The sequence below is a fragment of the Lissotriton helveticus genome, chromosome 1_1 (assembly GCF_964261635.1).
Source record: "Lissotriton helveticus chromosome 1_1, aLisHel1.1, whole genome shotgun sequence".
In the NCBI taxonomy this organism is placed as follows: Eukaryota; Metazoa; Chordata; class Amphibia; order Caudata; family Salamandridae; genus Lissotriton; species Lissotriton helveticus.
Window position 1 is genome coordinate 93,808,925 of NC_136057.1, and position 15,531 is coordinate 93,824,455.

Sequence of the window (15,531 nt, forward strand, 5' to 3'; positions counted from 1 at the left end):
CTTTCTGCTTTTCTGAGCACTTTATAAATCAGTGAGAACCCGTTTGTTTATTTCCTCATAGTTTTAATTCTTTTCAGGGAGGTTTTTAGATTTCTGCAGCACCTCGACGCACCTGAGATTTGCTTTGCTGAGATCAGTTTCATTAGAGGGTCACTTATAATTAGGAAAAGATACTGCTAATGGTTGGGCTTTGGTCTTGGTCGTGGGATTTAAGTTATCGACATTTTATTCCATGTTTATATTTGTTGAGATCTTGAATGTGTTTACGTATGTGTTTTATTAAATGAATTTTGAGTCTAATATGCTGGTAACTTGTACTTTTATGGCCGATGTAAGCAGAATTAAGTTTTATGTCAGGCTGATATGCCGTAATTGTGCAAACGCAGCTGTTACAATCTTGAGACCCACTGACTTGCTCTTGACAATAATACAGTATCACAGCTTCAGCTGAGGCCCCCAATTCCTAGTCTCATCATTCACTAGGCACCCATGGCGTCTCATCTTTGCACACACATACATGCCACCATTACCACTTAGTACATTCCTGGAGACACACATGTCACTGCAGATCCAGGGCTTGCTATCAACCACAGCAAGCTCCGAGCACTCACCCAAATGTGGGTGTCAATCTGGGCACTGGAGTCTGAGGTGACCCCAGAGCAGCCCCGCACAAAGCCTAGCACCAGGCATCAGTCTGTCTCTTGCTGCATGGTCACATGCAGTGTGGCCAAAATGAGGGAGAGCTCAGTGGGCCCTAAAGGGAACTCATCACACATGGTCACTGATGACCACGGGTGGATCTTGTGGGGGACAGAGCGTTCACCAGGAGGCTTCATGACTCCATACACTAGAGCTGTTGCTTCGATATAATGGTTTAGAGGCAAGCCTTGTGCGCTCACAGATGGCACAGAGTCCAGAGTAATCAGACTATTTCAAGGCAATCAATACGGTCAGCGAAGGTAAAGGTCCAAGAGACAAAGAAAGGTGTTCCCAAAGCAATTACACTATTAAACGTCAAAAGTTGTCTTCTGAAACATCAACAGTGCAAATTGTACTTGTAACGCTTGCACTACTCTAATAAACACAGTGATGGAGCGAACTACACACTGGAATGGCTCAAATCTGAGGGGCTGGTGGTGGGAGGGCTGCGGGGAAGCGTAAGTTCCTGCCCACCCTCTTCTGGGACAGAGTAATCACCAAGATAGAAAACAGACACTCTGAACGCCCTGATGAGTTTGAAGTATCTCCTGTCTCATCGCCACATGAAACAGGCAGGCAGATTAGTTTATTAGCAAAGGTTTATTGCATAAAATAAGTCATTCTTGGCAAACAGCTCCCTGCAACAGTGTCCTTTGTTTAGTTGTCAATTTCACCCCTCACACTAGAACAGGACACAACTGACCTCACAAAACACATCACAGCATGCGATGAAATACGCCTTACAGTGTCTTTATCAGACAATCTGCTTTGTTTTGTATTGTATGTGAAAGTTAGTTTTTGGGTATTTAATTTTCACCAGAATAGCGGCCAAACTCCGGCCGATTTCTGCCATATGGTTTGCTTTGCCCAGGCCATGACCCATTCTGGTCCGAGGTGGAATCTGAGCTCACACAGACTTTGGGTTGGCAGGTTCTTCACGATCCCTTACGTCTTTTCCTGGGTGTATTTGATGGTTTGGACGGCTCTAGAGCGGACAAACATTTTCTGGGAACGGTGGTCGCTGTGGCTAAACGAGACATTGCAGCGGCCTGGGCCCAGCCCAACCCCACTACCCTGCGAAAGTGGCGCCGGGGAGTGGATTGGTGCGCGGCCCAGGAGGAACCCCTCTTTAAGACACATGGTTGACCCGCGAGGTTCCATAGGGTTTGGAGCAAATGGCTGAACCTACTGTTTTAAATTGCCAGCTATGGCTCTCCCATGTAACGGGGTGCTGCTTCCAGCTCGGGTGGCTTGCATAAATACTCCTACCCACACAGTGTTTTTTTTTTTACTGTCTGTTAAAGATGGAATTGGCTTTACTGTGTAAGATATATGCTGTCTTTTTGTTTGTTTTTCAAAATGATAATAAAATTGATTACAAAAAAAAAATCTCACCAGAATAAACCATCTCAAAACATGAATTGTGTAACGTCTCGGCAGTTGAAACTGCAGAATTATATGGTTGGTGCCACCTTTGTAAGTTGTTACAATCTGGACAGCCATGAATCCTCTTCTGTTCTCTCAGCCTGGATGGGTTGTACAGAATATTTACACAGCCGGTCTGAAGATACTGATAGGGAGTAGATGTTCCTGCTTTAGTGATGAAAGGAGTTTATATTTTTTATCCTCAAGTGGTTTTTGATTCGTATTTCTTCTCCTAGTTTCTTTTTCCCATGTGCTCAGGTCTTTCAATAATTTTTTGTTGAATCCTAGAAGTTATGTCTCTCAGGATAGTTTATGATCACACTTGGTAACATGTCCTCAACACTGCACACATTTCATGAGAGTCGGACAGGTTTAATTCGCAGTGAAGCAGCCGCTGTGAAGTTCGTTGCTTGGTGAAGGGACGTTAGTGACGTTGAAGAAGCTACATTCTGTTTGGAGACGCTGCGAACGTTAGAGTTTGTCCTTTAACTCAAAGCTCTTCTGACGTTCAGAGGAAAGGGAGGATCTCGCCCCGGAAGGATCGTTAGATGTCATAGGAGGTCTAACTTCAGCTGTAGATTCTAAGATGATGTAAAATATCACATTTCTTTTTTTAAATGAAGGTTTTTTGGCAGTGCTTTGAGAAGGCTTCCATCTTGTATGTGTTATTTGATGCTGCTGAGCACCACCTTTTGTTTACAGCAGTTTCCATATCCTGTACAGCGTCATGGCCCTCGCCTGTGTGTTCTTTGATGGCGTACCAGGCTTGCCTTAAGATTAAAGCTCTTGCTACACACAGTGCAGTGATAAAGCCTCTGTCCTGTGTGTATGCTTTGATGCCGTACAAGGGTCTCCTTCCGAGAAAACCTCTTCTCACACACAGTGCAGTGATAAGGCCTCTCTCCTGTGTGTATGCTTTGATGGCGTACAAGGGCTGTCTTAAGAGTAAAGCCCTTGGAACACACGTTGCAGTGATAAGGCCTCTCTCCTGTGTGTACGCTTTGATGCTGTACAAGGTACGCCTTCCGAGAAAACCTTTTGGAACACACAGTGCAGTGAAAAGGCCTCTCTCCTGTGTGAGTTCTTTGATGTAGTACAAGGTTTGTCTTCTGAGAAAAGGGTTTGGAACACACAGTGCAGTGATAAGGCCTCTCTCCTGTGTGAGTTCTTTGATGCAGTACAAGGTGTGCCTTCCGAGAAAAGGGTTTGGAACACACAGTGCAGTGATAAGGCCTCTCTCCTGTGTGAGTTCTTTGATGCCGTACAAGGGTCACCTTATGAGAAAAGGGTTTGGAACACACAGTGCAGTGATAAGGCTTCTCTCCTGTGTGTACGCTTTGATGTTGTAGAAGATTTCCCTTCTGAGTAAAACTTTTCTCACAGATATTGCAGTGAAAGGGCCGCTCTCCTTTGTGAGTTTTTTCATGTGTTGCCTTATCAGCAAACCTCATTTCATTCTCAGTGTAGGGATACCGATCTGTGTGTGTTTGCTCGTGCAGTAAAAGACGCGCCTTTCCAGTAAATGTCTTCTTACACTCGGCACAGGCATAAGCTCTTAGGCTGGTGCCTATTCTTTTCTGCCTTGCAAGTAGTGTTTTATTGTTAAAATTCTCCCTCCTCTGTATTCCTTGGTGTTTTCTTTCAGTCATTTTATAAGCAAAATTCTTCCTTCCTCCAGAAGCTTTACGTTTCTCTTTCCCATTCATACTTTCTGTCTGCGACTGCTGTGCTGCAGAATGAAATGAACACTGAGAATTATACATGGGCAATATTTCTTGAAAGAAATGCACAGTTATAATATGAGAAAGGTGGACAGTAATATCTAGGAAGGAAGGAAAATGTTACTACCTGTAAACAATCATTTGCTGCTTGTAGGTCTACCGTTCACATGTGGTGATCTCTCATGGGTTGGGTTCTGACTACTAAAAATAATTAATTTAAGATTGAGTTTTGATCTGGAGAACGACTCATAATCCCATACCAGAAAGGCATAATGCATCAGCGCGCAGACTCCAATTAAAATCATTGTGTTGTTTTCTCCATCGGAGTACAACTGCTTACATTGTAAAATAAAAAAAATAAACAGCTTAATCTGAGCAACCTATATACTTTCCAACCATACAGCAAGTGGGTGATGCATGTGAGCCTGCAACATGACAAGCTGACAGTATTTGCAAGAGAGTAACATTTTCCATTTGCAGCAAGCTGTGGCACATCACAGGTTGTGCCATAACTTAAAAGAATCGGTAAGTTCCAGAACGCCGCGGCCAGTCTCATTCTAGGGATACCACGCCACAAACATATGACCCAACACCTATGAAGCCTCCACTTGCTCCCCGTCTAGAAGAGGATCACCTTCAAACTCCTCACCCACACCTACAAACCCCTCAACAACATCGTACCTACATACCTCAATGACCGAGTATGATGTCCACGTACCTAAGAGGAACCTCTGCTCCACAGACCTCGCCCTGGCAGTGGTCTCCTGCATCCACAGAAACAGAACCGGCAGGAGAGCCTTCTCCTACATCGCAGCTAAATCCTGGAACGAGCTCTCGGTCAACATCAGACGCTCCCCGACCCTCCACATATTCAGGAAGGACCTCAAGACCTGGCTTTTCGACTGACCCAGAGCTGCTCCCTCCACCTCCCAGCGCCTTGAGAAGGATGCACAGAACCACATGTTTCTACTTTACAAATATCTACTAGAGGTATGTTGGGTAGAAAAGCCATGGTTGCATCTTTATCACACGTGGACTCAGCCTGTAGTATTTCTATGTGGAGTCTCCGCTAGGCCTGGGCGGTAAATTCAATTCCACTTGCGGCATTTGTGGAATTTGGGTAATTTCGCATTCCTCGGAGAAAGTGGAATTGCCAAAACTTCCGAGATCCGCGGCTTCGCAGAATTGTTTGCTTGTTCACGCTTTCAAAATGTGTGTTTGCAAGATATTCTCCCCCCGAGCATGGAAACAGCGTTCGGGAACAGGGAAAAAGCATTGTGAACAGGCGGAAGAAGCAATTCCACGTGTTCGCAGAAATCTGCGCGCTCACTGAGATTTTTTACGCAGAGCTTTGCGTAACACGACTACGCAAATTCCGCCCACCCCTAGTCTCCGCTCGTGTAGACAACCATATGCTAAATTGTGCCGGTGCAAAAAACAGTCTTATTTTTCATACATTTTCAATTCTGATAATGTAGAGCATGAGTGCATGTTTAAGACTGGATGCATATTTAACTTTGTCTTTGTAAACTTGCAGGAACTGTTCATCTACTTATGGGGCATGTAGTTTGCTAACTGGTTGAGGAAGTGACTGCTACTAGGTAGACAACTATCCACATTAAGGTTTGCAGTGACGTAGTGGCTTAAAAGGTGGACTTGTTACTCTTGATAAGACAACATTAAAATCTTAACTGGATGCCAGGGGTGCTCTGGTGGGATAACCATTCTCAACTCTCCCATGAACATTTTCACAAGAGTTTTTTCAAAAGTATTCAAGTGTTAGTGTAGGCTAGGCCAGCTTCTTTATGTATGTATGCATATGTTATTTCTATACTGCAAACCTAGCCTAAAGCTAGGGACAAAGATGAACATAAATTATTTTCAAAGAGTGGAGTCCTCAACTCTTTCCTAAACGGGAGCAATGTTGGGCGGTCTTGATGGATGCAGGGATGTTGTTCCAGATCATGAGTTCATAGATGGAAAAGGCCTGCTAACTTGTTTTTTTTGTTACAGTTCTAAGTCTGCAGTCCGATGGAGTTCTCCAACCTCACATTTGTTGCACTTGAAAATAAGAGCTGAACTTAAGGACAACGAGAATGATGAACCAGTGATAAGAAAGAGGTAATAGCTACAAAAGAGGACATTTTAAAGGGAAAAGCAAGACTACTGTCCTGGAAGAGTCTTAAACTTTGTAAGATGATACGAATAAGTAAGGAGAGCAGTCAAAATTTGATTGACACAAAGACGACATGAACTTCTGACAGAGGAATCAAGATCAGAAGGTGACTCAGATGACTCTGCTAGCAACTACCTAGAAAAAAACCTACTTGCCAGACAAGGACGGACAATGGAATATCATAAAAAAGGAAAAACAAAAGCAAGAGGCACAAACAGAGGAAGAGAAAGACAGGAAAGAGCAAATGGAAGACAAAAAGATAACACCCCATAGGAAGAGAAAGGTGATAGAGCAAGGCGAGATATGATTATTAAATCATCCCAACATTAACTGACAATGGATGAACTAAATATCCAGAACCGTGGCTTATATTTCTGCCCCAGGAGGGACTTAGATTACAGTTCATGTAGAATTGACATATTTCCGTTTCTAAGATATCAACATAAAATCAGATCCGAGCCAATGAACATGAGAATAGGGGGCCCAATACAGAAAACATGACTTGTGTTCAAGAGACGCTGATACTTCATGACATTGGATGGTCTGGATAATGGAAATATATGTGCAACGAAAGAGCGGGAAGCGTTGCTTGGAAAGAGGGCACAGATAGATCAGGGAAGCCTAACTCGCTTCAAAAAGCAAGCTACATATAACTCCTCCTTTGCTCATGATAATCTGGATGTCCTTAGTGACTTGGTCGCCAAAGACTTGTTCAAATAAATTGTTCACCAGTCAAGGCAAGAAGGGAAGAATCAGATCCGACTTGAGTAATGGACAAAGGGAGGCCATTAACACATTCCGTAATGACAACATAAGTACCAATGTCATACGAAAAGGGGCAAGAATGCGGTTTTAATGATTGTTTCCAATTATGAACAAAAGGCTTTTCAGTAATTATTAAATACGGATTGTTGTGAAATGGGAATGGTAACATTTTCATTTGTGTAAAACACTACCCTCTACTCTACCATGCTTTTACCTTGTAACAAATGTATGCAAGAACAAGGGGGGCGTATAGTGCCCTCCAACAATATCTCACTGGAAAACACAGCAATAAACTAAAACCATTTAATGCTGATTCTTGTGGAGAGCCTCCCATCACATTGTATAGATAGAGAGAATTTTTTACAAAAGATATACACAGGAGACAATCATATTTGACAATTACCTAGGATGTGATCTTGCTAATTATGCATACAACACACGCAAGGTCTTAGAGCCTACGAACACGCTTTTTGCAATAGACCAATATCTCATATTTATTTATTTATTTTATTTTATTTATTTATTAGCATTTATAAAGCGCAGCATATACCCTGGGGTGTCTTGGCGCTGATAAATTTGCTAGCTTGATGACAAGTAAGCTGCCATGCTCAGAACCTCTATTCTATACCGTGATCTTATTTATTAAACAGCCAGGTTTTTAGTTTTTTACGGAATTGGAGCAGTGTGGGACATGCTCTGATTTCCTGGGGTAAAGTATTCCAGAGCTTGGAAGCTGCTACCACAAACCGTCGGTCTCCCCACAACACTGTTCTAGTGCGAGGTATCGTTAGTTGGTTGCTGTTAGTTGAACGCAACTGGCGTATAGGTTGGTAAGGACATAGATGGTCTTGAAGGAACTGCGGGCCCTGTTTATTTAGTGCTTTGTAAACAATGCACTGTGATTTGAATCTGGCTCTATTTTGAATCGTCAGCCAGTGTAGTTTTGAAATGGCATCAGAGAGAGGGGCAAACTTAGGAATTCCCAGAACAAGACGTGCTGCCGCATTCTGTATGGTCTGTAGTTTTTTTATCACTCTAACTTGGGAATTAATAAAAAGCCCATTGCAATAGTCAAGGGATGTCAAGACTAATGAGCTCACCAGAGTTTTGATGGCAGTGATAATAATATTTTCATATTTAAAGATAGATATTACAGACAAATCTCAGGGACAGCAAATGGGCGCCTGTTCTCTCAACTATGCAAATGTATTTGTGGTCTAGTGGAAGGAACAGGTGTGCTGTGTAGTTCCCACTAATCCGTAGGACCAGCACGTTTGTTGGACAACATAAACTTTGGATTAGTGCCTAGACTGGCTCCGGGCACCTCCGCAGGATGAGTTGGCCTAGAGACCAGCTAGCTCACAGTGCCACCATAAGACTCCCTAACCTTACCAGGAAGCCAATGGTTTCTGGCAACCACTGAACGTGACAACCCTGACCCCTCAGGGATCTTGGAAACAGAACAGAACCTTTCGCTCAGTCACTCAAGCTTACTTGCTCTCAGAGAAATATACAGAGAATACACAGTGGGACGTTTTCAATATATTTACTGAACCAACGTTATTCTTGTATAGAATACATAAGCTGCAATAATCTGTAGACCGAAGAAGCTGAAAGTGATTACAAGCACGTAAATAGTAGATATAGTTCTACCATGGTGCTAAAACAGTGTATATATGCAGACATATGAGCAAGGCAGCAAAATAATATAATCCACATTTGTAAAGCGCACAATCACCCGTAAGGGTCTCTAGGCGCTGGGGGCTGTCGGGAAGATTAAGCAAGCTATTAACCAGAGTCACATGGTGCTGGGCTAATCTGCCGCTGGTCCCTGGGATCGAACCGTGATCCCCAGATTCCGGAGGCAGTCGCCCTAGCCACGGCGTACTCCTACTACGCACTCCCTACTCTGCGTGTACCTAGAGTGTGTGTGGGTGTGCAGCCAAGAATCCCCACTAAGGGACATGACAGGAGAGAATGCAGGCCACAAATTGGTTACAAACTGAACACCCCCCATGGAGATGCCAAACCGCTGCATAGTGAAGTCTCAGCCTGCACAGACCCTCGGTGTCAGCTGTAGCGCCACCTCTACTAATCTATTGGGATGCTCATTATTTATAATAGAAAGCATCTTGTGATGTACGTATAGATTAGACAATGTTCTAGATATGTAGATAGCCCTGTCACTCCGTGAATGAAGATAGAGATGACATTTGTACATAGTGCGTCAAGAGGCCTTGTACATGGTGTTCGAGGCATCGTGATAATGTTGTGCGAAGCTAGATGTGTAAACAAAGTAGTTTTAGAGAAACAAATCCAACATTGTCGTGCATGCAAATATGTGCAAAAGGTCACAGCAGAAATGTTACTGTAAAAAATAGGACGATATATGAAATGTGCCACTTCGCTACACGGGCCTAACCCGGGCACATAACGGGTGGTCTGGACATCACGAAATGAAAACATGACAAACCATGCGCTGATTTGGATCGGGGATACAGATGACCTTTCCCTGCTGTGGGACGGAAGTAGGGAAATGTCTAAACGATATATACAGAGACAGACAAAAACTGATCTCAACCGAAAATTCACTCATTAGATCAGAAATAAATCTATAAATTACCTGGCTAAGTCATCCTTATGTGGGACCAAGTTCAGAATATGAACTGATGATCAAACTCTTTTGAATGGTAATAATGTGAACACCAGCAGGCTACTGCCAGGTTGGTGAGGTTAAGTTTGAAACATCATTTTGAGAATGAACACACTGCAGGCGAGAGGATCAAAAATACTGATTGCTTGCCTCGACTGCCCTGAGGGCAGGAAGATGTGGAACATGAGAAAAAAGAGAATGACTGCGAAGATGTGGAATGTATTGCAGCAAGTATTTGTTGGCCGGGTAAAGAGTGTGTGTGTGTGTGTTTGTGGGCAAAAGACATTGGATGAAGATTCTATTTTATTGAAAGTGATTCATTTCATGAGGAAAGAATAGCCAAAAGAAAAGCGATTTGTTGTGTGAACTGCAGACCGATGGCCAAGTTCATACTGTCAGAGGAGAGCCATGAAGGACATTTAGGTGTGATATCCAACAACAAACGACTGACAATGCAATACTGGTCGCCTGCCATGGACAGGGATGTGGAAAAATCCATTAGAGAGTTACCAGCTGTTTGTAAAATGATAAAAGGATGATATACAGTGTTCTGCTTATGACAGAAGTGGGTTTTCCTGACAGAGTGCGAGCCAATGAATGCAATGATCTTTTAGGTCTGTTTCAGATGCTTGCTGTGCATCAGAAATTTGCCATTGTGCTTGTGGGGTACATGTCAAATTGGTTGAAAGTATGGTTTGTACATGGAAGTGAGGGTTTTCTGTGTGAATTGGTATCGGATAATGGTGTACAGTTTGTCTTGTTCGAGATGAAGCAGTATTTGGATGGAACTGGTATTAAGATAAATGTGCTAGTCGTCATCACCCACAGAGTAATGGCCAAGCAGAGAGGATGAACAGATTGGTCAATCAGGGTTTTTTCATGGCCCTTTTCAAAGTGGAAGATGCTGCAAGGGCTATGCTTTCAGCTTATCGACACTGCACTGCACCATTTTGTGCAGAGAGGCGGACATTTGCATGATTTGGTCCTTGTAATGTGCACTGAAATGTCTAAAGAGGGGCTGAGACACAATAGCTATATAAAGAAGGAAGAAAGATAAATTGGGCTTCAAAAGATACATGTGATATTGTAAAGCTATTATTCGCACAAACATTATCACAGAACCAATAATCTTATGCAATCATAGTACTCTGGAATTACTGAGGGAATCAGATGCCAAATCTCCACAGTAATTCCACATATCTCAGAGAAATCACCATTTACATCACCCACCCTCCAGCAGAGTTTCTTTAATCGCTGATATTGCTGACTTAAAGGGAGGAAAAAGTGAAGGAAATGTAATAGGAAACATTATGGAGACACAGTTGAGGACTTATAATGGAGCCCATATTAGATAAAATAAACATAAGAAAATATATCTCCCAATCCTGTATACGGTAATACAACTAACCCAGCTTGATATTCAGAACCCCTTGTACTGTGCACCTAACCCTACAGACCACACTTAATCTTGAAACTCCCTTGACCTTGTACGTTGTTCTACATGATGTAGTATGTTATAATACAACTGGCCCTCTCTGACCTGCAGGCCCCCCAGTTCTATGTGCGTGTACCTACACACTTCAGAAAAAAGACCACTTCTTATCGAAGGCTCTGGGTGCCGCGGGTCTTACCCTACCCATTCCACCACTACAGACCTGAATTACAGATCACTTGTCCTCTTCACGCTGCCGTCCTTCCCTTCTAAGCGTCAGACCCTGACTGACCCAGAAATCCTCTTATATTCGGTGCACTCGAACATCACAAAGACCCAGCCCCATCTCTAAAGTGCTTTAGTTTGCACTAGCAACAAAAAAGGGCAATGTTACACTCTGTGAATAACACCTCACTTTCATCTCACACTCAGGGGAAGAGGAGTATTGCGGTGCTTGGATTGAAATCACAGATTCTGCCACATAATTCCTGAGCCCGGAATGGGGCGTATCATGCACAGACCAGAATTCAGGTCATTTTTCATGTGCAGAGTCCCAATTCTTAGCCTATCACATAACGGGAAGGAGAAACTCCTTTGCGAAAATAAAGGAGATACTAGGTACATGACCGCTTCTGGTGTACTCAAGGCCCCCACAAAGATGCCACTCCACAAAACTCAGATTAGGCCCCCTGCAGGTCTTACTAAAAATATTGAAACATCAACTTTGGAAATATTTTATGCTACATTCCCTCAGAACTGTACAAGTTACTCGACATTCTGCATGTTCATTCAGTACGAACAAAATACCTGGGATGGCTTTGGGCAGCAATTCATCTGCGTCTGTATTTCCTCTCTCCAGTGGGTCTCTAGCGATAGCTCCATCAGTATCAGCAGCATTCTGTGGCAGGAAGGATGAGGATTCAGATGGGCCCTGCGCATCTGCACATGTTGGTTGTAGGTCAGACTTCTCATCTTGGTTCTCAGGGCCCAGTGGTTCTTGCTTGTAGTTCTGATCGTAGTCCTCAGCACTCAGTGGTTCTAGCTTATAGCCGCGATCTGGACTGAGTGCCTCAAGGTGCATTGGTTCGGTCTTTAAGTTCTGATGTGGTTCATGTGCTTCAGAGAGCACCTGCAGACATGTGTTGAGCTGCAGACTCTGGTCTTCTTGAAATGCTGGTTGTCTGCAGATGTTGTGCTGTTGACCCTCAAACCACAACAACTCTTGCTTTAGGAGTTCACTTGTTCCCTCCCCATCTGGGAGCACTGTTTGGCTGCAGTGGTTTTGATGTGGCTCAAGTCCCTCATGAAGCAGTGGCTGCAGGCAGACGTTCTGTTGTGCGCCCCAACTATCTACATACAATGGTTCTTTCTTCAACTGTTCAACTGGGAAAACTAGTTGTATGCACTGGTCCCGCTGTGGTTCCTGCCCATCATCAAACACTGGTGGAAGACGAAGGCTTGGCTCACCTGGGATGACTTGAACATCTGGAGGAGGGTACCTGGAGACAGTACCGTCCTGCCGTGGTCCAGGGCCAGCCGGAGACAGAGGTTGGGGGCACTGGCTCTGCTGTGGTTCATGCCCATGAGGAGACGTAGGTTGAAGACACTGATTCGGCTGTGGATCACGACCAGGTGAAGATGTCGATTGAAGGCATGGGCTCACCTCCTTGGCCCTGACTGAAAGATTAATCGGAGGGGTCCTGCTGAGAGGATAATCTCTAACCACCACCGGACTGACCATCTCCAAAGACACTGCCCCATTTACAAGGTAATCCAGACCCTTTGCTATCCAGATTTGCTCCATGAGCCCAGCGACTCTTGACGGCATGTCCTCTAGGGTATTCTGCAAGTTATCCAGTTTGGCTTCCAACTGCTCCAACATAGATAAAAGGATCATGTTAGGTACGTTCCTCGATAGCGGTTCCATCTCACAGTCCCTCTGAGCATCAGTTTGGGATCTTGAAGAAGGCACATTATGGATAGGAGAAGATGGGAGTGTGGATTTTACGGCTTCAGGTGAACACTGCACTTCTCCTTTTCGTCTTGGAACCTGCCTTTTCTCCATTCTGGAATTCTGATGTTCACGTCCTCAAGTGTCTGTGAAGGGAAGAAAATAGAAAAGACAACACATTTTCACAGGACAATTAGGTCAAAATACTCCTTCCTGTCTCACCACACGTTGTTTAAGCTTTAAAAAAAAATTATTCAGTCCAGCTAATGGATCAAAAGAACTAAATTGTCTCAAGAGCTGGAGAGAATCTACTCTGCTCAAGGTCAGGCTGTCCTCAAGGACATCAGGAGTTACCCTGCTACTCATCTAAACCCCGCTCAGTGCTGCCCTTACGTGATATGGTGAGATTTCATGCAGGTCCGCTCTGCCCTGCCAGAGAGGACTCCCTATCCAGAGTTGATCTGTTAAGCTTCAAAATGTATCAGTATGACCTCATCAAACCTAACCCTATAATTTAACGGACTTATTATGTTTTTGTAATTCTTTATTTTTTTTTAATTAAAATTTGGCAAGCATTACCATAACAGATATTCTCTATGAAATTGAGCATTGAGGAATAATAGATTTAAAGTCCCAGATAAAAATACAAATGTGCTGGTCAGAAGCTACCTAGGCCACGTATTCTCTGCTAATGGGGTCTGCCCCAAAGATGAATCAATTAAAGCGACACAGGAAATACCTAGACCCATTAAGAAAGAAGAGGCACTCACGTTTTTGGTGAGAAACATTCTATTCTCAGTTTGTACCTAATTTTCTTGTGCCATGTGAGACCTGCTGAGGAAGGGTGCAGACTACGTGTGGAGTAGGGAATACGAGAAGAATTTGAAGATGTTAAGGAGAGTCTTGTGAATGCTCACAGTCTGCATAGTTTTGCCCCATTGCGTTGTTACGGACGCCAGAGACAAGGGCCCAGGAGTGGAACTGAAACAGCGGCATGATCGGAAAGAAAGTCATTATTGCCTTTGCATCTAGGGCTTTGCCGGAGGCTGAATGTAGACATTCCACTACTGAGAAGAAGGCCTTGGCCATGTTTTCGGCTCTCAAAATAAACATTCTTGTGGAGTATAGGAAACTGTAAGTAGAGGATGTTCGACCAGTCCAAACTGGACCCAATCTATGCTGCTGCTACATGGCGCCTGCTTTCTAGTGTCAAATAAGAGGCAATCTCTTTCTGGCGTTTAATATGATGCATGCACAATGACAACTCACAGACCTTGCCAGACTGAGAAAGCACTGTTGATTTTTACTTTCAAGCTCTACACATTTTGAGCAAAGAGTGGAAGAGTGCCCATCTCTGAAGACTATTAGGCATCAAGCCATTAGTCATTATGACAATTAATAAGCAGAACGTTTGTCTTCTCAGCGTTTCACTTTAATTTATTGCAACCCAGCAACTGACATAGGACAGGCAAGGTTTGGTGGAATGTGAGGAGAGGGGAGAGTTAACTGTCTAAACACAGCCAGATCTGGGTGTCGTCAGAATACATAAATGCTCTAACACCTTTCTCAAGTAAAGCTTCAGCAAGTGGGATTACATAACTGGTGAACAAATGGACCGAGATTGAGGACCCACGAGTCACTCTGAAATTGCATGCAATGTGTTGGACGAAAAGTTGCCCAATCTGGCGATACATGTTCAGCCTGTAAAGAATGATATGAACCAGCAGATTAGTTTATTAGCAAAGGTTTATTGCATAAAATAAGTCATTCTTGGCAAACAGCTCCCTGCAACAGTGTCCTTTGTTTAGTTGTCAATTTCACCCCTCACACTAGAACAGGACACAACTGACCTCACAAAACACATCACAGCATGCGATGAAATACGCCTTACAGTGTCTTTATCAGACAATCTGCTTTGTTTTGTATTGTATGTGAAAGTTAGTTTTTGGGTATTTAATTTTCACCAGAATAGCGGCCAAACTCCGGCCGACTTCTGCCATATGGTTTGCTTTGCCCAGGCCATGACCCATTCTGGTCCGAGGTGGAATCTGAGCTCACACAGACTTTGGGTTGGCAGGTTCTTCACGATCCCTTACGTCTTTTCCTGGGTGTATTTGATGGTTTGGACGGCTCTAGAGCGGACAAACATTTTCTGGGAACGGTGGTCGCTGTGGCTAAACGAGACATTGCAGCGGCCTGGGCCCAGCCCAACCCCACTACCCTGCGAAAGTGGCGCCGGGGAGTGGATTGGTGCGCGGCCCAGGAGGAACCCCTCTTTAAGACACACGGTTGACCCGCGAGGTTCCATAGGGTTTGGAGCAAATGGCTGAACCTACTGTTTTAAATTGCCAGCTATGGCTCTCCCATGTAACGGGGTGCTGCTTCCAGCTCGGGTGGCTTGCATAAATACTCCTACCCACACAGTGTTTTTTTTTTTACTGTCTGTTAAAGATGGAATTGGCTTTACTGTGTAAGATATATGCTGTCTTTTTGTTTGTTTTTCAAAATGATAATAAAATTGATTACAAAAAAAAAATCTCACCAGAATAAACCATCTCAAAACATGAATTGTGTAACGTCTCGGCAGTTGAAACTGCAGAATTATATGGTTGGTGCCACCTTTGTAAGTTGTTACAATCTGGACAGCCATGAATCCTCTTCTGTTCTCTCAGCCTGGATGGGTTGTACAGAATATTTACACAGCCGGTC

General features: G+C 43.7%; 1 protein-coding gene across 1 annotated transcript; it reads right to left on the reverse strand.

The window, feature by feature from the left end:
* Nucleotides 1-1,145: 1,145 nt before the first annotated feature.
* On the reverse strand, nt 1,146-15,492 carry LOC144755805 (uncharacterized). Its single transcript, XM_078645114.1, has 3 exons — nt 15,365-15,492; nt 11,679-12,968; nt 1,146-3,853 (listed from the first exon to the last, which is right to left on the reverse strand). The coding sequence occupies exons 2-3, from the start codon at nt 12,934-12,936 to the stop codon at nt 2,850-2,852; spliced, it is 2,262 nt and encodes a 753-aa protein (XP_078501240.1). The 5' UTR covers nt 12,937-12,968; nt 15,365-15,492; the 3' UTR covers nt 1,146-2,849.
* Between the last annotated feature and the right edge of the window lie 39 nt (nt 15,493-15,531).

What these genes read in the sequence shown, in the direction of transcription:
- LOC144755805 (XM_078645114.1), bottom strand. Translation starts at nt 12,936, where the DNA reads ATGGAGAAAAGGCAGGTTCCAAGACGAAAAGGAGAAGTGCAGTGTTCA. An exon ending in GCTGCCCAAAGCCATCCCAG is followed by an intron (nt 3,854 to 11,678) that starts GTATTTTGTTCG and finishes TTCATTCTGCAG; the next exon opens with CACAGCAGTCGCAGACAGAA.